The sequence below is a fragment of the Apiospora marii genome (genome assembly GCF_038362585.1).
Source record: "Apiospora marii strain CBS 49790 chromosome Unknown utg000006l_segment0_segment0, whole genome shotgun sequence".
NCBI lineage: Eukaryota > Fungi > Ascomycota > Sordariomycetes > Amphisphaeriales > Apiosporaceae > Apiospora > Apiospora marii.
Genome location: NW_027117378.1, coordinates 972,377 through 997,205, shown reverse-complemented (window position 1 = coordinate 997,205; position 24,829 = coordinate 972,377). Strand labels below are relative to the sequence as shown.

At 55.0% G+C, this 24,829-nt stretch overlaps 6 protein-coding genes across 6 annotated transcripts; 2 read left to right on the top strand and 4 right to left on the bottom strand.

The window, feature by feature from the left end:
• Positions 1-2,231: 2,231 nt before the first annotated feature.
• PG985_010055 (uncharacterized protein) lies at positions 2,232-2,897 on the bottom strand (the record flags this gene model as incomplete). The annotated part of the gene is made up of 1 exon (XM_066829823.1): positions 2,232-2,897. One exon carries the CDS (start codon positions 2,895-2,897, stop codon positions 2,232-2,234), a length of 666 nt encoding a protein of 221 aa, XP_066682213.1.
• A 946-nt stretch (positions 2,898-3,843) lies between these two features.
• Positions 3,844-6,294, bottom strand: PG985_010054 (uncharacterized protein; the record flags this gene model as incomplete). The annotated part of the gene is made up of 4 exons (XM_066829822.1): positions 3,844-4,334; positions 4,428-4,827; positions 5,093-6,226; positions 6,289-6,294. The coding sequence occupies 4 exons, from the start codon at positions 6,292-6,294 to the stop codon at positions 3,844-3,846; spliced, it is 2,031 nt and encodes a 676-aa protein (XP_066682212.1).
• Positions 6,295-7,812: 1,518 nt separating this feature from the next.
• On the top strand, positions 7,813-10,868 carry PG985_010053 (uncharacterized protein; the record flags this gene model as incomplete). The annotated part of the gene is made up of 7 exons (XM_066829821.1): positions 7,813-7,891; positions 7,956-8,129; positions 8,194-8,342; positions 8,401-8,838; positions 8,920-9,040; positions 9,537-9,972; positions 10,040-10,868. The coding sequence occupies 7 exons, from the start codon at positions 7,813-7,815 to the stop codon at positions 10,866-10,868; spliced, it is 2,226 nt and encodes a 741-aa protein (XP_066682211.1).
• A 1,169-nt stretch (positions 10,869-12,037) lies between these two features.
• On the top strand, positions 12,038-14,444 carry PG985_010052 (uncharacterized protein; the record flags this gene model as incomplete). Its single annotated transcript, XM_066829820.1, has 2 exons — positions 12,038-14,134; positions 14,253-14,444. The coding sequence occupies 2 exons, from the start codon at positions 12,038-12,040 to the stop codon at positions 14,442-14,444; spliced, it is 2,289 nt and encodes a 762-aa protein (XP_066682210.1).
• Positions 14,445-15,250: 806 nt separating this feature from the next.
• PG985_010051 (uncharacterized protein) lies at positions 15,251-16,911 on the bottom strand (the record flags this gene model as incomplete). Its single annotated transcript, XM_066829819.1, has 5 exons — positions 15,251-15,888; positions 15,969-16,033; positions 16,099-16,481; positions 16,571-16,675; positions 16,750-16,911. The coding sequence occupies 5 exons, from the start codon at positions 16,909-16,911 to the stop codon at positions 15,251-15,253; spliced, it is 1,353 nt and encodes a 450-aa protein (XP_066682209.1).
• A 4,864-nt stretch (positions 16,912-21,775) lies between these two features.
• On the bottom strand, positions 21,776-23,514 carry PG985_010050 (uncharacterized protein; the record flags this gene model as incomplete). Its single annotated transcript, XM_066829818.1, has 2 exons — positions 21,776-23,348; positions 23,417-23,514. 2 exons carry the CDS (start codon positions 23,512-23,514, stop codon positions 21,776-21,778), a joined length of 1,671 nt encoding a protein of 556 aa, XP_066682208.1.
• Positions 23,515-24,829: the final 1,315 nt, after the last annotated feature.

Here is a 24,829-nt window from a genome sequence, read left to right as displayed (position 1 = left end):
GGTTTGGGGATTTTGTTGAAGGACCGTCTCCGTGGTGTTTGACTTGTCAACGCAATTGGTCGTGAGTGAATAAGAACAATTCCTGATGGGATAGCCCGGCCTATTTGAACTCCTCGTGTGTCCATGTTACCAGGTCTCCAGATGCCATCCAGTACTGCGGCGCGGCTTTGACGTGTGCGGCTCAGCAGCGAAAACTGGTGCCGATCCCTGCTATTTTGGACGTCAAGGCTGAGCTGTCAGGATGGGGACCTGTTTCTCTGTGCCGCAGAAAACTCTAATTGCCTACGCGATTGGCTGCCAGACGATGTCCTGAAGGTGAAACGAACGCATTGAGGCCATGGTTCGCAGCGTCGACTTCATTATGGACCCTTTTTGCTATATTCAGCTCTCAGGGGTCCGGGGAGATGCTGCCCGGCTCCACTAATTTTGTGCGGGCGAGTCAGGGTCGTTATGCATTGTGCAGATGCGCCGCTTAGATCTTGTGGCGCCGGCAGGTCACAGAAACATGATTCCTGGTCATCCGATGTTTTGAGTATTCATCGGTGGCTGGTATTAGTTGAGCCTCCCAATGCTGGCTAGTTGGGGTAGTATCTTGCTGTGAATACTCCAGTCAGCTTGTACACACAATGGTCCAAAAGTTTGTCGAGCCAAACTCCCTCTGTTGGTAAATCTGGCATAGCTTGTTTGCATCATGACTTGAAAGAAGCAATTGAAAATTTCCCTCCCCCACGCCCATTTGTCGGTATTCGGGTCAGCTGTGTGGACGGGGCGCCGAGAAGAGAAGTCTAATCCAACCACATCTAGAAACGGCACAGCAGATAACATCCCTGTCATCCCTTGCTCAGACCGATCGATCGCAGGCCGTGTTATCCGGTCCGTCAGCCTTATTCGCCCCGCCCCTCGGACTTCTGCTCGGACTGTAAACAGACTGGAATTGAATATGTCTGCGCCGCCCGTCAGCGTCACCCACGCCAAGTTCCGTGCCGCAAACGATCCATTAGACGATGGATACAAAGTATGGTGCCGACCAATGGGTGGGGCTTTTTCAAAAATAGGATGGATCCACTACGAGTGTTACCACCAGCCAGACTGCCCGGCCAGCTGTTTTTGTTAGCCAGGTTTTCAAGGCTTCTGGGGTTTGAGTGATGACTTCCTTCCTTCTGCTCAGCCATGACGAACCAGACGGGACGCAAAGGAGGGGGAGGGGGGCAAAAAGCAAGGATCAAATGGGTTGCCTCTTCATGACAGTCGCGCAACTAGCATATGTCCTTCTGGAGGAAGAAGAAGATGCATTGACTGTCTATCGATACTTCCCTCAGACAGCTGCATAGTTTTTTGGGCCACCTCACTCTCTATTGTTGTCCTTTCCCACATCGAATAGCCCTTTAGGTGACTAAAAGGGGTTGAACCTAAAGGTTGCCAAGTTGGCCCATGGTCGACACCCCATTGACACAGAGAATCCAGAGTACAGTATCGCATACCCTACCTTGTTTATCGCAGCTTGATGGCGAGCGTGTTCTCCATCCTGACTTGCCTTATCCATAAGGTTTGCTCGTCATCACGCCCCCCACAGCAGCGGACCATATCATGCTCAAAGCTTAGATACCCAACCACCCAAGCAAAAGACCGCACCCTCTCTTTCCTCAGGGCTTGATATACTACATTAATACCCTTCTCCCTTGACCGGGCCGGTGTAGCCTAGCGGTAGTATTCTTATCTATATACTTAAAGGCAAGAGGGTTCAACTCCCTCTGCGGTCACTCTTTTTCTTTTTCTCTTTTAAATAAACTTTTTCTTATGTTGGCGCACTGTCGTTTCAACTTCACAAGAAATAGAATCATTGTCTTCATCCATACTGCCTGGGCATCGGTGACTATCTAATTCCGCCGCGCGTATTCGGGGATCTCCTTCACCCAGAGTTCTTCAACCCAGTCACCCGCCTGGAAACCGTCGCTTGAACCGCTTAATGCAGGGTCGTCGGATTTCCCCCAACGGAACACGCGCGATTGGAAAAGGGCACCCCAGTCGCAGTCCCAGTATGCCGGGTTCGCCTTGTCCTGGTCCTTCATCCGAATGCTGTATCTGCATTGCGCCGTTTCGGACCGAAGTTCGACCCAAAACTGCTGCCCGATGCCCAGCGGGGGTCCGCCGTCGGGCGACACAAAGCCCCAGATGTTTTCCGCGATGAACTGTCGAACCCGATCCAGGCCGCTTTCCTCTGGCACGCCTCTCTATACCCGCTCCTCCTTGCTATGTCCCCAATAGCCTGAAGTGCTCAGGGTGCGCAGGCTCAGCCCTCCTCTTCCTCCTTCGGTGGGGTTGATCTGATTAACAACATCGAGCCAGTCTCGTCGCGCCTCTGCAGCGACCTCCCGGTTGACTATGGGAAACAGATGAAACTCCAGCTTTCGAAGGCTGGGTAGGTTCCCCGCGCTGACGGCACAGGTGAAGAACTCTTTGGCTCCGTAGAGTTGTGGCACGTTCGCCTTCCGGCCCTCTGCGATGATCTTGTCGAGCACCGCATTGTCGGGACGGACGGCAAGGCGATTCCGCCCCAAGAACACCGTGTGGGCGGCCGCGCTCAACGCTCTGTTCACGAGGAAGAACGCCGTGGGCGGCTTCCAGGCCGTGCCCTTTGCCGCGCCACTGGGCAGGTGGTAGCGTTGGACGGGGTTCCAATAGACTTCGCCCGTGGGCGCAATCAGGTCTGTGAGCTCCAGTATGTTAAGCAAGATCTCGGGCGGCAGGTAGGGCAATCGGCACGTGCCAGGAGAGGTCGCTGCGGCGGCTGGCAGGTTCTCTGTGCCATGGTCAGTGGTTGTGCTCTCGTCGGGCGGCGGTGCGGAACGTACAGTTTGCCGCGTCGTGCCGGCTTTCTCGGGCGTGCGTGAAGCCATTTTTCGTTAGATTTCCGAAGCAAAGAAAGATGGTGAATTATCCGAGCCACGACTTTGAAGTTTTGCGGCTCCGGCTTATGTGCTCACCCATGGCGGCCTGGGTTGTGGGCAAATATAAAAATGGGGCAGATGCGATAGGAGAGATCTGATCATTATCAGCCATCTCCTCCGATAGTACTTACGCTCTATTTGCCCTTGAAGATAAGATCCTCCGTCTCTAGGAGCTCACTACCGGCACCGCCACCCGCCGATTTATTGGCCACACCGACGACGTTCTCTCGGTCTCTCACTCTCTTCCTCGCTCTTCCTCTCCCTCTCTCCCCCACGAGAGCACCAGCAAGCTGTGGAACACCCTCGGTGACTGCAAGCACACCATCACCGACAAGGACCACACCGAGTGGGTTTCTTACGTCCGCTTCTCCCCACAACCCTCAGAACCCGGTAATTGCAGATGTCTCCTCCAGTTGCTCAAGAGCGGGAATCTAGTCGTCCGCCCGCAGGCTCTTTCGGACCTCCATCCAGAATTAGGCGTCGTCCTCGACCAAGAGGCAAAAGGCAATTCACTTCAGAAAGAGTTAATCTCTGATATCATAAGAATATCCATTGTCACCTAAGTAATGGCAGACACTGGAAAACGGGAACTTCCCACTTGCTTCGCTGGCCGAAAACTCATGTCTACTGCAAATTATGTACTCCTCGAGAATTCAGGCAGGGGCCGTGATTTAAAGTAGGAACAGTTTCTAGATCTATTTCAAGACTATCCAAAAGATTGTTGTATGTAGAGATGTATATTCAATCTGAAACGGCTGGGCCAAACTCCAAACGCCAGTATCATGGCTCTCGGCGCGAGGCCATCGCGCGAAGACCTCAAGGTATGGTAGTATTGTACGCACACAGCTTCCCCAGGAGCTCGGGCTTCATGTCTGTCCACCCCTCCCCTCTTTCCTCATTTCTTATCGTGCGTGGCCTTGAACTCGTATACTAAACAGCCAGCTTGGATACTGCCACCCACACCGCCGTTGAGACACCTCTTGTAATTGTCAAGGAGCAGCTTCTGACACTCGGTGTGGCTAGGATCCTTCCTGCCCAGCGGGTTGTCCGGGTACACCTCGTCGGCCCCGTCTTCGAGCTCGCAGCCGTCCTTCCAGTAGACGTTGTACTGCACGGGCTGGTGGTTGTCGTAGTAGGCCTTGGCCAGGTTGGTCGACGTGTCGCCGCGTTTGATGGTTTTGAGCGCCGTGCCAGCGCACGCAAACCCGGTCATCCAGCTGATCTCGCTCTCGTGGATGTCGTCGTGGTCCCCGAACTCGTCAGGGCGGTAGCAGCGCGGGTTGTGCACCTCGCGCGGCGTCTTGGGCGCGGGCGCCGCGATCTCGTAGTCGAAGACGCCGCAGCCCACGTCGATGGACCCTTTCTTTTGCATACGTTGATCCTTCGCTGGGGGAGAGAAAACATGTCTGTGTCAGCCTCGCCGTGAAGAAGCGCCCTGTGAACTTGGGCGGAATATTAGGATTGGCCCGTGAGACGTACCTCCCGTGTTCGAGCAGGTGCTATAAAGCGTGTCAAAGGCCACGGTGCAGTTCTGCGCGCACTGTTTCTTTCCCTCTCCTCCGGATGGCTTGAAACCCAGGTTGAAATCGTGGTCCTTGTACACCTTTGGGTTCGGGGGCGGCGTTCGGCCTTGGATCTTTTTCGACTTTATGATCTCGGGGTCTTTGTTGTTGCCGGCTGCATCGACCCTCATCTTGGGATCGTAGTCGGCCACCCATCTCTCGCAAAAGTGATGGTATACGTTGTTCTTGGAACCCCCGAAGACGTTTCCGGGGATATCGCTCAGGTTGTCCATGTCGCAGTTAGCCGAGGGGCCTTTTGGTTCGTCGGGCTTGTCCTTGATGGCGCCGAGCAGTTTGTCAATCAGGAGCATGGCTTGCTACTCTTCGTTACTGGTCCAGTTTATAGACATGTCGGGAGGCGTTTGGCATTCGCAACCTTTGTGCTCTCCCTGATCCAGGTCAGTATTACAAGCCTGCGCGGCGTCGATATTGTTGGACCTACTGATTTGCATCGTGCCTCGTCGCCGTCACCTTTCTTTTGTGGTAGCTGTACAGGACAATCGTCCTCTTTTCCATAGCCACAGAAGAGCTACATTAGTCAGTAACCATGCAACAGTTGCTCCATCGTCGGGTGGTACTTACAGGGGTCTTTTCGGGGTCCGGGCACCCCGAGCTTGTCGAGGTCGCCGTTGTGGTCGTTTTGGTTGCCGTGGGTTTGGTTGTCTGCGTCACGGTAGTCACCAGCGATGACTGGATCCTGTTTTCTGCCCCTAGAGGAATATTTTCTACCAAGGTGTCCACGGCCAGGGCAAAAAGGTAGGTCCCGAGGTCAGCGGCCGCGGCCTCATCTAACGCCAGCATTGGTGCATAATCTAGAACAAAGCCCACGGCCTGGTTGGCCGCTCTAGCAATGTCGCCTGCGCCGTTGGCGAATTCGAAATGAAGATTTCCGGTGTCAAGGAGGAGAAGGTCTTGAAGCGCACTTCCCGCTTGAACGTTGGGCACCGCGTCCTGGACCCCGCATATGGCAGCGCCATAGCTCGATCTAGCTGCTCGTCGTCTCTTGATCTTGCCGGCATCGAAGTCGCTGCCATCAGAGCAGGTTGCGCCCCGGCGCATTATTTCGCCGATGCGTGAAGCGAGGCTTGCATCTAAGCATGCAGCCAGATCACCCGAGGCGAATGCGCCATGCGCTGTGGACACGGACGTGACGTGCGGGGTTTGCGATCTGCCAAGGGAGTACTTGTTAGCGGCAGAACCAGGCAGAGACCCCGAAGAGATAAGAGGAACATACCCTTTCAGACTGGTGGGATCGGGCGTTGGCGTTATGGTGACAACGGGCTGCCCTTCGGCTGAGACCACGACACTGGTGCCGGCATCCAGGGCCGCTATCTTTTCGATCGAACCATGGGGCAAACGGAGGGGCTTGAAATCGTCGTCGAAGTGCTTTATGTGCCACTGGGCCATGAGCGATATGCTTACGACGGTGAAGAAGGGCTGGTTCGTAATTTTCCCAACTTTCCCAATAGGTTTCCTGAACGTCTTGGAAAGCATGTGCCCAAGGTGGCGGCGGTCTACTCCAGCGTCCAGCTGCAACTCGGACTCTTGCAAGACTTTTCGCGCATCTTGGTAACATTGGTCATCCAAATTGCCCCCGCAGGCCTCGAGGACGCCCCTCAATTTGCTTTGGGTGCCGCTCGAGAGTACGAGATCAAAATCGCCCGAGTCGGCACCTGTGAGCCAGATGATACTGCCGCTCAGCGAGGGCGGGTTGTCCTAAACATTCTGTCAGCATGGTAGGCGTAGCCGTCTGGTCAAGATCAGTGGTTGCAGTATACCAGCATTCCGTCGTATTGGTCAAGTTTTCCGAGGTCAACGACTTCCTGTGATGTGACAAGCGCAGAGAGGCTGGTTAACAATAGAGGAAAATATGCCTTGCAAAACATGATGATGGCTGACAGGGGGCAAGACACTGATCTGAAAAACAATGTGCAAGTGAATCAATATGTCTTCAAGTGGTCGTAGGGGCCGAAAGAGGCGTGATGAATGAGCTGCGAACAGAAACGAGCCTTGTTCCAAGGCAATTGAATTTATATAGATGTTCATACTTGAACATAGTGTTACGTAGTTCAACCCGAGAAGACGTTGTCGAAGAGTTTCAACAAACCAAGCAACCAGCCAACCACCGTACCGAAAGTTGGTTAACTAAAGCATCCTCTTGGTTAGTTGACAAGAACATTGGTGCATTTGTGTTGACATAGTGGCTGTGCATGAGCCAATAATCCAAAATACCAACAATAATTGGTTGATAAAAATACCCTCTTAGTTGGTCAACGAGAATATTGGTTTACCTAGTGGGTTTGATCGACACCCTTGACGTTCTCTGCGTCCATTGCAGGCAAAAGAGTCCGAGTCATTTCGAGCATCTCATCAACACGAATGAATCCATACACACCGGCACCATGAGCGTTGGTATGCGAGTGCTGTAGACGGAAATAGACCGGCTTCCCATCAGGTAGGTACAGTGGGGATAAGCATGCAGAATACGTCCACTGAGGTAACATAGTGTTGGGGATAGTCTCTTCAGAAGAGCTAAAACATCCATGGATGAAGAAATGGGGGCTTGGATGTACCAGGTCATATGTGGTCAATTACAACAACCAACATCTTGCGCCCCCACACGTGATTCGGCGCCAACGGAACCAACCAACTCCGATGCCGTTACATTAAACGGCCACATAGCTGCAGCCTGCCGATCCCTGAGCTCCCCCGGCTCTGTAAGGGTTCTCACGCGGCGATTTGCCCTAGAGAAGTCAACGTTACCGGAAGCAGCAGGCTTTTCCGGGAACGACCCCAATATTTCCTTCAAGACTGCGTCTTTTTGAAGATGGATGAGTTGATTTGGGGGCGTGGGCGTGTTGGTATGCAATCCCTGCGGGTGGGCACCGTGTTGGTAGTTGGTTAATGAAATGCGAAAATGCCTGTAGGTGGGTCCGGGTGCTGCTGAGGCTGATCTGGCTACCAGGAGGATTATCAACAACACTAAAGTGGTGATGGGTTTCCAGTGAGATTCGGTCGACGAGATACTGGTGAGGTTGGTCTGTTGGTCCGACTAATCGGCATATTACCGAAATAACCAAGAGGCGATGCGTTCGCAGTGTGCCGTGGTGTTCCAGTATACCAACACGAACTGGCTCAGAGCCTCTGTGTATAAAGAAACGAAAATATATAAGTCAAAAGCCCGTCTCTTGCAACGTAGAATAATACGATAGCCAAACCGTTCATCTATACGTTGAAGACTTAACTTCTTGTTAGTTGTATACCACGCCAGATTCTATCTGAAATTGCTTTCACAAGCCACAATGAGGCCCCAGACTGTTTTGTTCCTAGCGCTCTCTCAGTTGTCTGCTGCCGCCCGGTACGCCGTCGACGACTCATGTCGTGAGTATCACCATTAAGGCCTAAATATAATGACAAAGCTTTGTTGCTGACTCCTCTGCCTCAGGCCCCAATGATGAGTTCTTCAACTCCCTGAAGGGGGGCTTCCAGGAGGGTCTCCATCTCGCCGAAAACGCGTTGGACGTGATGACGAATCATGCGGGCGACCAATGGGTGCAGAAGATGGCCAAATACGTCCTCGGGACAGAGAACTACGACGCCAAATTCAATACGGCGAGAGGTAGGCCGGAAACAAGACTGTAAAATCCTTGACGAGTTGGGACACTAATGCACTCCATCCATAGGCACGTTCTCGAGTGTGGCAGGTTACGAGGAAGAACCTGTCAATATCAGGCCCATGATAGAGGGATCTGGCGGTAGTGACGAGGAGGGAAACCAGGCGGTCCCTGTGCCTAACCCGGACTGGGTGCCCATAAGAACCCCCGAGGATGTTGTGAGTACCCCCTTCCGAAGACTCGGCGCATTGATCTTCTAAACCAGTTTGTACTTAGGAACTCTATTGCAGCAACAGGCACTTTAAGGATCGCGGGGTGAATTGGAAAGAAAGGTCGACCATGAGACCGTATACTGGAAATGATTTCGAGTTGGTCAAGCAGTGCTACAGAACCGACCTTGTAATAGGATCCGGAGAACCGGTGCCAAAGGCCTCGACCATGAGACCAAATATTTTCTACAAGATCGCCTACGAGGCGGAACTAAAGAAGAATCCTAACGTCGACAGAAGAAACTTCATTAGGCCAAAACCCAGAACACCCAGCATCATGGACATATGCCCTTGGTTCACGGATCAAGCCAGGAACGATGGTTGGCCTGTCGTCGACGCTGAGAGGGTCGAACGTTTTAAGACGGACGAGGTCATAGCCGGCCTCTCCGATGACCTGACGCCGATGGACGGGCTCAAGACGTTTGGAGTGACCATGTTACACGAGGTACGAGTTTCTATTCTCGCCGCTTGGCCCCCTGCCTCTCTGGCAATGCTCCGGGTCCGGCTGACGCTGACTTGTGCACAGTTGACACATACAATCCAAGGTGGGCAGTTGACCGACTTTACCGAAGACCAAAGGCCCCCTGGTGTTGAATCCTGTTATGGCTGGCGTTGTATCGGTGAACTGAAAACCGAAAAGAATGCGGGTGAATTTTCCCTCGACACACACCGTCTACCATGTCGATCAACGTCTACTATTCGCGATTCTAATGCACCTGCTATGGCGCAGACAACATTGCTCTGTTGGGCGTGGCGATGAAACTTTGGTCGCTGGGTCACTACGCAGAAGACGACGGCACGATTCACTCATTTTAGTGATGCCAAGCGACGGTTTTGGGGCTGGAGGGATGAACCTAACCCTAAGCGAGGAACGAGCTTGGTATTGTCAAGGTGTCAAGGGCTGTTTCATAACCTGAGTACTTACATAAGGCAGGTGCCGAATTACTGTTGGTCGTTGCCTACCTCGTAAATAGGAGGTACTTAGTTAGGTACCTAGCCAATTAGGGGTTGTCCCGCAGCCCGCGTGGTTACACGGCACTTGGGCATAAGCGCTGCAATTGCAGGGTATGAGGGACCAACTGCAGCTACGCAGGTGGATCGATCTGACTGCCCCTCTAAACTCCAACCAACACCCGACGTTAGTACTTAACTGTGCCTCTCTTCCTCGTCCTCTCGTGGATGCTTCCTACATTTCCAACACAGAAGCGTTTGATCTGGGCACAAGTACCATGTTTGATGCAGCCATGCACGCGCAGCTTGACAGCCAATTCATGTCGGCGCCGACCGAAATCCGTCGTAGCATCTACCAGCATCTCATTGCCCCCTCCTCCATCCACGTATTCTTGTCCCCCCGGGGCCGCCTCCAAGTCTCAACCTGCCTTGAACCCCCTATCAGCCCCCCACTGGGAGGCTGGCACCAAACCGCCTACAAGCGCCGCCCTAAAGATGCCGGCGATCATGACCCCACGTGGGCTCGTCGTCTAATGAGCTCGTGGGGGCCGCATTGGAAATGCGAAGAGGCATCCCACACCCATGACCTTGACTACATCAGTATCCTTCTTTCTGTTTGCAAGAAGATGTGAGCATCGGCACCCCCTCCCCCTCTTCCAATCTAATTTTTACTAACCGTCTCTTTCCCACTTTAGGTTTCTCGACGTCTGCACCATGGTGCTCGAGCGAGCAACCATCAACGTGACGGACCTGGCCACCCTCGAGCTCTTGAGCCGGATGCCTACGGAGGAGGCTTCTGGTCTAAGCCATCTCTGGAATTTGGCCAACTACGCGTACCCTCTGATTCAGAGGTTGCATGTCACACTGCGGCTTCCGCTTGTCGTCTACGAAGCACTGGCAGGCGTCCAAGACGACCAGCCCGGTCGTGCAGCTGAGTCCGCGGGCGAGGACGCAACGGCAGTCGCGTGCGCCACATGGGCCCGGGCATGGTCAGCCGTAGGTCAGTTGCCTCAGCTCCGCAATCTCCACGTTTGGCTGGATCACGACGGCAGTTCATCGTGGTCTCATGTTTGGGAACGCCAGGTCTTGGGTGCAGGTCTTATGGCTGTCCTGGCAGCGCATTGGGAAGATCGGGCCGGGGCCGAGAGCCTGCCCCCTGTGGAAGTTCTTTTCAATCTCCCCAAACTGCATCCAGCCTTGGCGAGACCGGAAACACACTATGTGTCCGAGAGCCCCCCGCCACCATTTTCCATCGAGCGGCGCTTTCGTCTCGACATCCATGGTGAAGTAGGGGCCGACGGCATTCTACGAACAAAAGAGGAAGCCGACTTCCCCATTACGAGGGTGTTAGTCTATGTGTATAAATACAATGATGATCCGGATTCGGATTGGGAGGCTGTGACTGAAGACGACATACGGGAAATGGAAAATTACGAGAAGATGCTTTGGCAGCGGGGTTCCGACGTCAACGCGTACTTTGAAGATATGACATCATGGGGTGAAGCACAATGGGCTCGAATTTGAACGGTAATAAAGACTCCAGTTCAACATATGGCATTTTCACTAGCGCAGAACCATCCCCTGATCAAGTCTCACAATGTTCTCCTGGTCGTGACGTGTCTCGCGGCCGGGCCCCAACCCGAGGCGACGGAGCAAATCTATCGCCACGTAATCCATCAGCCACGGTATGGTAACCGTTCGCGAGGCAGGCCCTGGTGCGGCGCCTGCGCGATGCCCTTGCAAACCCATCGCCCTACTGGGCCTCTGCAAGCCGTTCCAGGCTGCGTGCGCCCCCAGCACGGCAGAGGCACCCGGGGACAAGACTATTCGTGTTGCGCGCGGGGCGGCAGTCCGAAATCGTCGCCATCCACGAACTTCCCAACACATAATACAACTCACCTGCGTCGCTATAGATAACGAAAGAAACCTAGCTTAGATGATTCAATTTCTCCAACAGTGCTTACGCCCAGTCCGCCTTTTGGAACAAGACCCATCGTCTCTGGGAGCTCGCTACCGGTGCCACCACCCGCCGGCTCACTATTAGTGGCCCAGCGACGTTCCCTCCGTCTCTGCCTCTTTCTATTTTGTGGGAAACCCTCGGTGGCTGCAGGTACGCCATCACTGACAAAGACCACACCGAGTAACATTCACTTATCCCACAACCTCCAGAGCCCGGTCATTGTCTCCTCCAGCTGGGACGAGCTCATTGAGTTATGTCGAAGGGAACCGGAAGATGCTGTCTCGACAAGTCAAGCGGCAGTGGTCGTACAGCATCGAGCCCCGTGAAGGGCCGGTCGGTTCATGACCCCCGTGTGGCCGGTGTTACCCAAGACGGGGGAACAGTAGCAACACCGCGTCAAGACCGTTACATGCGACAGAGAATCTCCAGCAACGCCGATGTGTGACACATTGGTGACCCTGCCGGCGTCACTATAAAAGCCCGAGTATTCCCGTAGTACAAGCAATAGGATGGTCCACTTTGCTTCAACCAATCAGGACTCTCCGACTCAACATATGCTATTTCTATTGGCGCATACCTCGAGCTTAAATGATTGGTGGGAAGTGGATCTTGGCAATGGCTAAAACAACTCACGAGTCGAAAGGGAAAAGCGAGCTGCTGCTCATCCTTGGTCGAGGATGGTATTCGGTTTGGTTTTCTTATTTTCCAGAGCGAAGCTTTCAGCTCAGTGGTCATGGTGGTTTTGAAAACCATCCGCCGGTCACCAGCATACCTCTACCTGAAGACCTACTGTCTCTGTACCCTCGTCACGCTCTTCAAGGCCGCCCCCGTCACGTCCCAGCTCCCGCACCTGCAGGAGCGGCTCCGGTGGCTGCACCCGCGCCAGCTCAAGACCATCACGCTCAGGAACTGGCGGACGGTGCAGCTGCCGCCGCGAGACCTGTCGCTTCTCGCGTCCGCCGCCCCTGTCCCAGCAGACGCAAACAACAACAACGGACTTGAGGGAGTCTTGCAGAGATGGAGAAGACGGGTCTGTGACTTCGCCCGGGTCCAAGAACTACTGCGCCGCGACGACGGCGACGCCAAGATCTACCCCGAAACCGGCCGCGACGCCACGGTCCGCCGCTCCTCGTCCGTGCACACCGACGAAAAGGAGTTCGTCCGGCTGCGGGCCCTCAAGATCTCGTCCCAGGGCGACGACTCCCTCCGCAAATTCCTAGGTCTGGCCCCAGACGAGACGGTGGACCCCCGCGACGTCCCCCGGATCGCGCTGGGGGGCTCCGGCGGCGGTTACCGGGCCATGTACGGCCTCGCCGCCTTCCTAGCGGAGACCAAGAGGCTCGGCTTGTGGGACTGCCTGTTCTGGGCGGCGGGCGTGAGCGGCAGCTGCTGGACGCTCGCGGGCTACTACACCATCGCGCGGCAGGACTTTTCCCGGCTTCGGGACCACTACCTCTCAGTGGCGGAAGAGCGAACGCACCCATTGAGCCTGCACGCCCTCGACGTCGTCGCCCGCAGCAAGCAGGGCGTCTATTTCCTGCTGGGACCCCTGGTCCGCAAGGCCCAGAGCGGTGCTGTCGGGCTGGGTGTCATGGATATTTACGCGACGCTGACGTCGGCCTACCAGCTGCTCTCGCGGGCCCCCGACGCGGTCGGGCTGAGCCGCGCCACGTTCCAGTTCTCGCGGGTGTGGGAGCGCGCGGGAATCGGGCGCGGGCTCGAGCCCATGCCCCTGCTCTCCGCGGTCCGAAAGGCGCCTAAGAACGCGCCCGGCGTCAAGCCGCATCGGGACTCGTCCCTGAGCAAAGGCCGGCCTCCAAGACAGGCCCTGACGCAGCACACCACAGCCGCTCTGGACGCGGTGGCCCAGAGCGGGAGCAATAGCAGCAATAACGGCGATGCTTACCCGAAGGATCTCAAGAAGAGTGTATCGACAGCAGCAGTCGGCAGCGGCGACGACGACAGCGCCTTCGCCAAAGGCTTCTTCCAATGGTTCGAGATCTCGCCCCTCGAGGTCGGCAGCCCCGACGTCCAGGCCTACGTTCCCACCTGGTCCTACGGGCGCCCCTTTGCATCGGGTCGGTCCCTGGTCGTCGGGCGCCGTCCCGAGCAGTCCCTGTCACTGCTGCTCGGCCAGTGCACCAGTGCGCCGGCGGGGCCGCTGACGGGGTACATATCGGCCCTGCTGGCGACGCTGCCGCAGGGGACGGCCATGACGCGGATGCTGCTGCTTTTCAATCGTCGAGTATTGCGGCCGCTGACGCGAAAGGGGTGGCTTTGGGGGAATCCTATTCGGGCGGGGTATGATCCGAACCCCTTTTACGGGTTCGATACTGCACAGCCATTGCCAAAGCATGATGTACCAGTTCCATCGGATGAGGCAGATGCCGCTGTTGGACACGAGCCAGACAAAGCACGGCCGAGGAAATGGGAGTCTCAAACCCGACTACGGCTGATGGACGGTGGCATGTCCAACAACCTCCCCAACCACATCTTGGCGCGCCCCGACCGCAAGGCCGACATCATCGTCGCCTTCGACGCCTCGTCGGATATACAGAGCCGCCACGCCGAGCAGCGGCTCCACAACTTCGCCGAAGACTGCCACATGAGCCTCGAGGAGGTCACCGGCACGTTTTACGACCCGACGCCAAAGTATGATGATGTGACAGCCAATCAGATAACAGCAGAAGCAGCAGCTAAAACCGAGGCGAAATATCTGCATAGATACGTCAAGGTCTTCTGGGGCATACGAGAGGACGGCGGGAAAAAGTTGTACATCGTTTACTGCCCGCTTTTGCCCAACGGTGTAAATCCGGAATTCGATCCGTCCGTAAGTTGGTGTGGTTGACCCAATGATCCCTTGTTTTGAATCTCCATGCACATACTTTGCCCATAGTCCACAGCTCATTCTTCTCTGGCTGACTTACCAAAACAAATCTACAAAAAAGACCGCGCCGTTTTCCACCTCGTACAACCTAGTATGGGAGCCAGAGCAGGTGAAGGTGCTGTTCGAGACGGCCGGGGCCAATCTCTCGCAGTATGCCATTCATGCCATCAAACGTGTCACACGACATGTCTACGAGGAGAACAAGAAGCGCCGTGTCGGGGATTGCACCAGCCGGACGAATGCAAGAAGCTGAGATCTTGTCCTCGCAGCGTATCTAAATGTACCAAAAAACAGGGGGGAAGCAAAATGCCCGGTCCGATATATCCGCGAATGGTGTCAGCTAGAACCACATTTGTCGTGAGTTATTACCATTACCGACAAAAGACCTAGCAGCCCGAGTTCTAACCAACATCTGGAAAACGAAGTACGTAGGCAACCCAGGACAACCGAGATTCACTGCCCTGCCCTGATCACCAGGAATAGCTACCTATTGGAAATAACCATTACAGCCACCAAAAGGGCTAGACATAGATATGTGTGTTAGTTCCAGTCAACAAAATCGCCAGACCCCGTAAATCATACTTCGCGCATACCAAGGGAAATGATCCTGTCAGCAACGTCGCGACCCCCTATCTGCCACGAGCTCCCAGCCAAGACCACTCGAAGCCCCATACTCGGCATTACCAAAGACTCCAGCTCCCAGCCCTACCGTAAATATGGGACAATGAGGCCCCAGAGGCACCCCACAGGAGTGAACAGAACAGCAGACAATAATATGGCCCGATTGCCGTACTGCCGAAAGAAAAAGATCGATGCTGACTCGCGAAGCGAACATGAGTCGACAGAAAAGAGGATAGGGGGGAACAGAGCAGATCTTCATTTAGTCCTCTTTCGAATTAAACTCAAACCCTCCGACCCTGCAGAACATAAAGTAGACAAGGAGTACTCATTGATTGCACGGCTCTTCCTTCATTCACCATGTACAAAACATGTTCCTGGGGTATCTGTCTGTCTTGCAGCATTCGATTAAAGATTAAAATTCAATGCACGCTAATGGCTCTAATAACTTTTTGTTCGTTCCGTTTTCCCTCGTTCATCCTCGTTTATGCGGCGGCGAGTTATCCAGCGGGCTCCGGGGGCTGATCCGGGGCCCCCTTCCTCCAAATAGTCCTTCGACGACTTATGCGTCAGGCGCTCCTCGCTGTCGTCGAAGTGGTTGTACATGCCGCTGCCGTCGTGGTGAGCCGGCTCCTTCTTGACCGTGACCGTGGTCGTGGTGAAGATTCCCTTGTTGTTGCCGTTGTTGTTGTTGTGGATGTTTTGGCTGTCGTTGCTGCCGTTGTCGCCATTGCCAAGCCCGCCCATCACTCCGATTTTCCTTTTGCCGCCGCCTCGACGGTGGTTGCCTTCCAGATCGAGATCCTCTTCGTCGTCTTCGGATACACGGTTGAACGTCGCCAAGGTGAAGTTGCCGTTGTCCCGCGCGGCGCGGTTGCGGCTCGCCTTGTGCCTGTCCATGCTGCCGATGGTGTGCGGCGGCAGGCCGGATGCAGAGGCTCCGGCCCCAGTATGTATGCTCCAGAGTCCCACAGACTGCGCTGTTCGTTTGATCAAGGGTTGCAGCGTCGCCAAGCAGCCAGCACAGATAGCAAGGCCTTGTTCGACGTCGGACCAAATCGCGATATCCAATGTTGCCCCTGATAAGGTATGTTAGCAAAAGACCAAATTGCATTGGACAGGGCAGAGCCCGGGTGGGCGAAGGTCGGGATGCACGTACACAAGAAATCCGGTTCCTCAAATGTGTGGACGAAGACGAAGCGCACAACAACGGCAACGCTGGCCCTAAACGGACAAATGTGTCAGTATGCAGCGTACAATAGCCGGCTGTCGCGAGGTACCAAACTTACACGCAGGCCATGCCCAGGATGGGGATCAGGGAGTACTTGATGCTCTGGCGCATCTGCAGCCCCATGATCATGTGGAGCGGCAGCAGCGCAAAGGTGAAGTCGCAAATCACGCTGAAGGCACTGTAGAGGTAGGTGAGGGCCGCGATGACGGATGGCGGAACACACGTGCCCGGTTCGTCCTTGTTCCAGAAATAGTACAGTGGCTGGCACTGCAGCAGAGTGACGAAGAAGAAGACGATGCCGGTGATGACGGATAGGAAGAGGACCACGTAGATGATCCATTTGTGGATCTTGACGACGGTGATGCGCAAAAGAAACACGCCAATCGATATCTTCGACGCAATCATGGTGATGCAATACCATATGTAGCACCACCACCAATACTACAAGTTTGAATGAGCTACTCTGCCCGTCAAGATTCAAGGGGAGTGATCGTGGCTGAGCATCAGCTTCGATCCAGGCTTGAACTAACCTTCATCGCTTGCTGGATGTCCGCGTGGGCAAGATCCGAATGGTGTCTTCCGGTTCCATAGTGGACTCCTGTGAGGGACGACGCCGTGAATAGGATGAAAGATATCTAGTGATGGCATCCTAGTTAGCGGTAGCCCTCCTGGAGACGTCCCAAGGGAGTTGCCATAAGCCAACGCTTACCGTTGCAAAGACCATAACTCCGTCATCCAACCCAAACGCTCGAAGAATAAAAAGGCGCGTGTAACATCGAAGAGCCGTGGCAACGACGGCCAATACCAACAGGGAGATGGCGACCGCCTGCAGCTCGGGGCCGCGATTCGGAATATCGGCGCCGTCAGCCATGGCTGCGGTTTGGGTGCTGGCTTGCGGGTTGCTCGTCGTTTCCTCCTAGTAATCCGGCGTGATTACATAACATAAGAACCGTAGACTCGGGATCACAAAAGAAACGTTAAAAGAAACCAACGAGTCAGTCGAGACCCTCCTTTAAGGCATTTACAAAGTTGGAAAAAACCCGGGCTGCAAGGGAAGGGGGTCCCGTCCGTTTTGGGCAAACACGAGAGTCCTGGATTCTTGCCCCAGACCCATACGAAGCATGAGGGTCTTATCAACGATCGCTAACTGCATTGCATTGTACATATGCGGAATAACGGATCCAGTGTAATACGAACCTCCTCCGGGAAATGGATCATCCATACCAGGTTTTGGCAGCAGTTCGATGGCTACCTTGCGTCACTTGCAGCTGGGTAATAGCGTCGAGCCCAGGCCAGCGCCACTGCTGTTTCTGGGGATAGCGTAAAGGGCACTGCTTTACCCATTGTTGTAAAGTGCCAATCGAGCCAAGTGGAGAGAAGTCCGGCGAATGACACCACGGACTTACACTGACTTGAGTGGACCTCTCTCGGGCCCCGGTCTGGGACCTGGACTGTGACAGGATGGCCCCCTGAGGTAGGGTAGTCTGTAACGAGCGCGCCGGCAGTGAGGCACAATTCCGGGAGTCCCTTTCTGGTTCCTGGTAGCGAGTCTTAGCACTTCCGTTTGCGGCCGGCTGCAGATTGGTGAGCCGCCTGTGCGGTGGCCTGACCAGTACGTACATCCAGAGCAGTGAGTTTCTTCTTGCCCGCTGTCAAAAACGAACCACGTCCGGTACTCGAGTGCCGAGTCCGTCCATGCGTGTAGCGTACACATACATAAAATCATGCATCTGCTTACTTATCACCGATCGTTCCACCAATGACGACTCGGATTACGGCTCGGACCTTCAGTATGTACCTGGGAATGGCGCAATCAGGCGTCGTGGCATAAACAGATGTGACCCTTGGAATGCCCGTACAACAAGCCGAATCGAAGGGATGATCCAGGCACAGATCCAGATGCATTGTTTGTGACCACTGGCAACAAATGAGACCGTCTGTGCAGTGATCAGAGTGAGGAGTTGCGGGGAGTACTTGGGGGGACGGGCGGGCTGGCCCCGCCCACTTGAGAGGTTCCGCTCGCCTCGACGAAGGCGCACAAAGGCGAAAGTAGCCCTGACAGTAGTTTAACGCATACAGGGACAAGCCTGCACTAGTGCCGAGGCCTAGCAGTAGTAGCTGCCGCAGCTCGGCGATAACATGGATCTGAATAACACAAGCCGGGTGTCCAGCTCTTTCTGGAAGGTCAGCACGTACGCACAGGCAAGATCTTGCCAAAATGCATGCAGCACCAAGGGGGAGGCCGTACCAAAATTCTCAAGCCTGACCTGGCCTGTCGAGAGAGATCAGCATGCTGGGCAGCAGGATGTTCATCCATACTTTGGGGCTACAAGAAACCATTGAACGATGTGGAAGCATTCGGTATGTTGAACGCCGATCAGGCTCTGGCAGACTCGCAAGGTGCCAATTCGATATCGATGTAACCCGGCGATGAGGGAAGATGAAGGAGCAAGATCCACCAAACAGGTAGCGACGATCCCGACGTGGGTAGGAGATTCCTGGCTCTCTTTCTCAGCCTCACGTAAGAATGAGGTCCTAAAAGAGGAAAAGCAGAGATTTTGGATGGGGTTGGGGTGGACTGGCGAAGCCGCAAACCGGGTCTAGCTGACGACAATCATTCCACGAGGGGTCTGGCCGGCATGTATTGCTTCTGGTCGTCTGAAATCGGATTGCATCCGACACACACAAGGTTTGACGGCGCGCGAGCCTCCCCTCCCATGTGCTTAAACGAGATGAGCTCGAAATAGAGTCGAAAGGGGCAGCAACTCTAAAATAAACAATCCAACCCTCAATATTATCAGATTGGGCGTGCTCGCGTGGCAGTTCCTCTGGCAGTTGGAGCTAGTAGAGTGGCAGCCACGCGAAATTTGACAATAAAAGTGGCGCTAGAGTTCGGACAAGTTTCACGACTAACTTTAGGCAACTCCTACTACGGTAGCGGCAACGGCAACGGCAATACTACCACTAGCAAAACCAAGTTTACCTAATGTAGTTGAGCAAAGCGTCTCTCGCATCTCGCGTCTCGCTTCTTGAGGAAAAGTGGAAGACGGCCGAGTTTGTCGTACGTTCATTCTCAGGGTTGCTTTCCATGAGGTAGGTATCCGGTAAGAGATTGTTGCAATTTGCGTGGCAGCTTGCAGCTCGAGCAATACCACTTGCACTACGGCCACTTTCATGCAAATACCACGTTACCTAACCTTCTGCTCTGCCAACCTGCCACCCGCCGATATTTGCAGCAAGTGCTTACTCCGTAGTGCTTAGCTGTAGTATACGGCCCGCCTTCCGGGATAAGCGTGTCCGCAAGCGGTGCTGCCCATGGCCGGGTCATTGTACGGGATCGCCGGATGACCAATTGCTTTCTCACCTTTTTTTACTGCCCTTTCTTCAACGCGGCTAAGCGGCTTAGCGGCCGCCCAAAGAGGCGAGGAAACCCGAGCCGACACGGTGGATAGCCAAAAGTTCGATCAAATCACATGCAAACCAAGCCGTTGGAAGAGCTCAATTCTGGTAGCGAATGAGAAATTCATCGTCAAATCATTAACTATTCGGTCGACCGAGGCATGGCAGGCAGAGAAACTGAATGGATGTTTATTTGGTTCGGGCATTTTCTCTCTTTTGGCCAGTGCGCGTTACAGAAAAAAGCCAGATCCCGGCGTTACATTGAACACCACGCTGCAATTCGCTGGGTGATTCGACCGGTCTCCACCCACGCAGTACTTGCCCTTTCTGGAAACAAGGGAGGGAGAGAAAGAGAGGCTAGAACAAGACGCTAAATCAACAAACGCTGCCATCGAACAAGGGACGCGTATCGGGATCAAATCGATCAGCATTTTTGTAATCTGGGTACCTTGAGATAATAATCGTGGGTGAACCTTGTGCCGGTGGGAAGAATTGAGTTGCGCGTCAAGCAAGTGCCGCCGCCGGTCGCCTGTGGCTACGAGGCTCAATAGGCTAGCATAGCCACACAAGGGCCCGGCAGGCGGCACACGGTCTTCTTCACTCTTCTTCTTAGGGATAGACGGCCGGTCCCCCGTACGTTTCGGCGCATGAAGTATGTTTGTGCACTTTATTATGACCTCGGCTTCTCTCCCCCGGGAGACTGCGCAGCCGAAAGTTCGCTGTCCCGTTGAAGCGGATATGTAGGTATGTGATACCTGAGCAAAGAGCGTACCACAGCCCGTGAGGTGGAAAAGTGACCTAAGTATGGACCGGTGACGGCAACTCTGCTCCCCTAAAGAGACTCCTTTCTGTCAATTGCCGGCAACTCGGACGAGAAATGCAATCAAAGCCCTTTGCTTGCAATTGTAGCCCCCATTGCCGCTTAGACCCCATCTGTCCCCCTCTCGCTTCCACGCCAAAGCCACAAAGTGGTGACCATCGCAGTCCAGGGGCCGGCGGCAAGCCCGTAGAGCTCGGCGCAGACCTAAGTATGGAAATAGCGTGCATTCGACGGCGAAGAAGGAAATGGTTGTACTGTTTGGCAGCACTGATTAGCGTGGCCGACGACGTGCTTGAATTGCGACGCGAAAACGGCAGCTCCCCTTTTCCTCTCGTCGCAAAACAGAACCGGGCCAAATCCCGCTATGACGCGACCGCCATGATCCGGAGGAGGAGGAAAGGGATGGTAATGCATGCTCGCGCGTTGCCTTCCCTTGGCTTCTCTCGTACCAACCCCCCCGCCGAAGCCGCTTCGATGGCGCTCCGAAGAGTTGCATATACGTCGACAGATATAGCTAGGGGGAATATGTGTGTGTGGATGTGTGTATGTGAAGTCAACCCCCCAATGAGCCTACTTCCCCCGAGAGTCTAATGGCCGCTGCTGCTGGCAAGCCACCCGCCAGAACTGCAACGAGCAACAAACACCAACCTCAGCATCCGTTGCCCAACAAGATCTGATATACGCCACCGCCCGAAGTCGCCCGCACGTCGAGGGCATGCAGTGGCGGACCCGACAACGCATCCTTGCCAAGCTGTTCCTGGATCGGGTCCCTCCGTAGCACCAGCCTGTCACCCGTTCCGTCTCCGCCTCTCGACTCCCACACCAGAACTCCCGGTTGCCGACCGCCGCGTGCCCCAAAACCGGAGCTTTTCGATCGGTATCGTAATACCGGTGAGGTGTCCGACTTGACTACAACTAGAGGGCCCTGAACGGTCGTATCGGCGCCGGCCGGTGTCGCCCTGCACCGAGGCGCCGCACATATGGACTGCGTTCCTGTTGCTACGACCAAGTACATACCTTGAACTCATTGCCGATGTCTGTTCATGATACCCGTGACGGTTGCGATCTAGTCGCGCCCGAGGATTGAGGAAAGGGTGGTCGCATCCTCATCCCTATATGCGAACTGAGAGCCAGAAACGTGCACAATCGACTTGCCCTGCTACAGGAAGGCAGGGTTCGCCATCCCTATCCAAGTGGCAGCAGTCACCTGTCAACTGAGTCCCGATCATGAGCACTACTGTGATTGGTCTGAGCAGAATTGATGCGTGCCGGACCTCCTACAGTCACCGTCACGCAAATAATAGAAAGCATGATGTTGAAGTAGATTAGATATTACTCTACATCTCAATCTATCTCTCTCCGTCTGTCTCTCTGTATGTGCATCTCGCATATATATCTCACATCATTCATCGTGGTATCATAAACTCCAATAACCAAACACCCAACCCAGCCCTGGATGAGCACTCCCATCCTTTCTCACATAAGACAAGTCTTGATCTGCGCATGTGGAAACGCATTACACCTCGTCCTCGTGCGCATGCGCAATCTTCTCGCCCGCGATGACCCCCTCGCCCCCAACCCCGCCCGCACCGCTCTGCTTCCGCTGGCGGAACGTGCTGGTCGGCGTCCACTGGGCCGACTTGTTGGCGAGCTTGACCTCGGCGTAGAGCTCGTCGACCTCCTCGAGCGAGAGGCCCTTGGTCTCGTAGATGAAGAAGTAGACGAACGCGATGCAGATGAAGCAGCAGCCGAACCAGATGAAGAAGATCTTGGACTGCAGGTTGGCGTACCCGGGCCCGTAGTTGACCAGGTACGGCGTCGCGTACGCGATGGCCCAGTTGAGCAGCCAGTTGGTCGCCGTCGTCATGCTGAGCCCGCGCGCCCGGTTCTTGAGCGGGAAGATCTCGCCCGTCACCACCCACGCCAGCGGGCCCCACGTCGACGCGAAAAAGAAGATGTAGATGCAGACGAAGGCGATGCCCGCCTTCTGCGCCGCCACGTTGTGCACGATGATGTTGCCCGCGCCGTCCTGGCTCGTGGTGGTGGTGCCCAGCATGGCGACTAGGAACTGGCTGGCGCACATGCCGACGGCGCCCCACAGCAGAAGAGGTCGGCGTCCGAATCGGTCAACAGCCCACAGACCGGGAAGAGTCGAGACGACGTTGATGCAGGACGTGATCATTTGGATGGTGAAGGCGTTGGTGATGCCCGAGTTCTTGAAGTACTGTGGACCAGGGAGGTTAGCTTTGTGCTCAATGTCCGGGTCTAAGTGTGTCTGCCTTACCTGAGTGCCATAGTAGAAGATAAAGTTGATACCGGTCAACTGCTGAAGAGCCTGCAAGCCCATACCGGTGAGCTGACGCTTGAGCATGGCGCCCCGGAAGCAGTCGATGTAGCTCGCCTTGCCGAGGGTCATCTCGAACTCGTGATTGGCGCGGATCTCCTCGAGCTCGGCCTGGATCGAGGCCGACTCGGGCGTGAGGCGGCGCAGCTTGCAGAGCGAGCGGACGGCCTGCTCGTACTTGCCCTTCTTGACGAGGAAGCGCGGGGTCTCGGGCAGGACCAGCATGCCGCCGATCAGGATGATGGCCCACGCGAACTGCACCGCGATGGGGATGCGGTACGAGCCGGTGTCCTGGCGGTTCTGCGTGGCGTAGTCGACAATGGCGGCCAGGAGCAGGCCGATGGTGATGGCGAACTGGTACGCGCCGACGATGGCGCCGCGGATCCACTTGGGCGCCGTCTCGGACTGGTAGAGGGGCACGACGGCTGACAGAAGACCGACACCCAGACCGGCGAAGAAGCGGCCCGCCAGGAAGAGCGGCAGCGCGACGGCGGCGGTCTGGAGGATGACGCCCAGGTTGAAGACCATGCAAGAGAAGATGAGAGCATAGCGACGACCGATGGTGTCAGCGAAAGCGGGAGAGCTCAAGGCACCGAAGAAGGTGCCGGCCGAGAGAATCGAGACCACGGCCGATGACTGCGCCGGCGACACATCCAAGTGGCCTTGGGAGTTGACGTAACCGGTAGAGAATAGTGTTTGCCAGTAGTCCATGGCTTGGATACCGCTGATGGTTCCTGTGTCGTAACTGAAAGGGGCCGGTCAGTAAGTATGCCCAGCTAACAGCGCAAGTCCAGCGTGTTGGTAGTAACGCACCCGAATAGTACACCACCAAAGGCGACGAACATGCCGATCGCAATGGCAGGCCATGCCTTGCCCTCTTCATGTTCGGGCTTTCCCGGAAACCTGACCATGTTGGGCTATGTTTCAATGGTAGAATAGGAAAGGTGGCTAATGATATAGTGATATATATCGAAGAGTGATGCTTGAAAGAATCCCAACTCTGAAGCCGTCGAGCAATGATGGGGAAACGTCCAGGCCTTATATAACACAGACTGGTTGGCTAGGCCAGGTGTGCATGTGTGCCAGACACGAATCCTGCCAGAAGGTTTCATCCTGCTAGAACATGGCCTGCAGGGCTACCTGGCGCATCATAGCGGCACCACGCGCGCGTTGCAGGGAAGGTGGAAGTAAGCTCGTTCCCCCCTCCATCCAGTCTAGTAGGTAGTATCCCCCATCCTCTCCAGACCGGGAACTGGGGTAATGAGCTCTTAGAACTTTGGTCCGGGGTAGAGCATTGGAACCCCGGACCCGCGCTATATAAGGTGCTATATCGGCGGCATTGTGGATGCTTGCATAGCAACTACGCATGAGTAGGCCCGCGGTGAGAGAGCCAACGAGAAGCCACCTTAGCCTCCCGACGGCAAAATAGCTGGCTGCTGTCGATCACGAGGGCTTGCAGAAATGGACGCGGCCGGACCGATTCTTGGGCTGCAAAGTCGCCTTCTCCCAGGGTAATTGGAGTTCCGTCGCGGTCCTGGATGGGTAACACCAGAAGAGGAGAGGCCAATGGGCGGGCAGAAACCCTGAGTCGGTCGGTGAAACCTGGAGTCAACACCAGGCTCAAGTCGGCCTAGCTCTCTCTCAACCACATCAAGACGCAGTCAGTGTAATTTGTCAACCTCAACACCCATTCATTTCCAACGTGCATGTCATTTGAGGCAAGGCATGCATATCACTGCACTTCAGAAAGAGCCTCTGTCAACTTGATACGCCAGTGGAAGTAAGACATCTTTCAGCATAGCCATCATCGCACCAGACCGGCGGGTGGCGGTTGTCGACATGCGGAAGGGAAGAAAAAAAGCATGCTACTGTCGCTCTAGCTCTGGGACGGCATCGAACAGAACGAGCTTAGATCTCGACCTAAGCATTTTCACCACGCGCCTCCGCGTCCAAGCCAGTCCACTCCGTTTCCTCTAGCAGTAATTGCACATTAGTAGATTAGGCGGTCCTGGGCTCATTTGCATAGCTGCGGAAGTAGCTAAGCGGCTGTATGGGACGTACGTATTAGATATTTCTTGTATGAACACTGCTTCGATTCGAACAGGGGCCTTGGCTGAACGCGGCAAAAGTGCCAAGGTACCATGAGAGTCTTGATTTGGACTGACAAGGGGCAAACGCGCGATGGAAACAGCGACCAATCCGTGCCACGCAAAGCTTAGGGTGCTT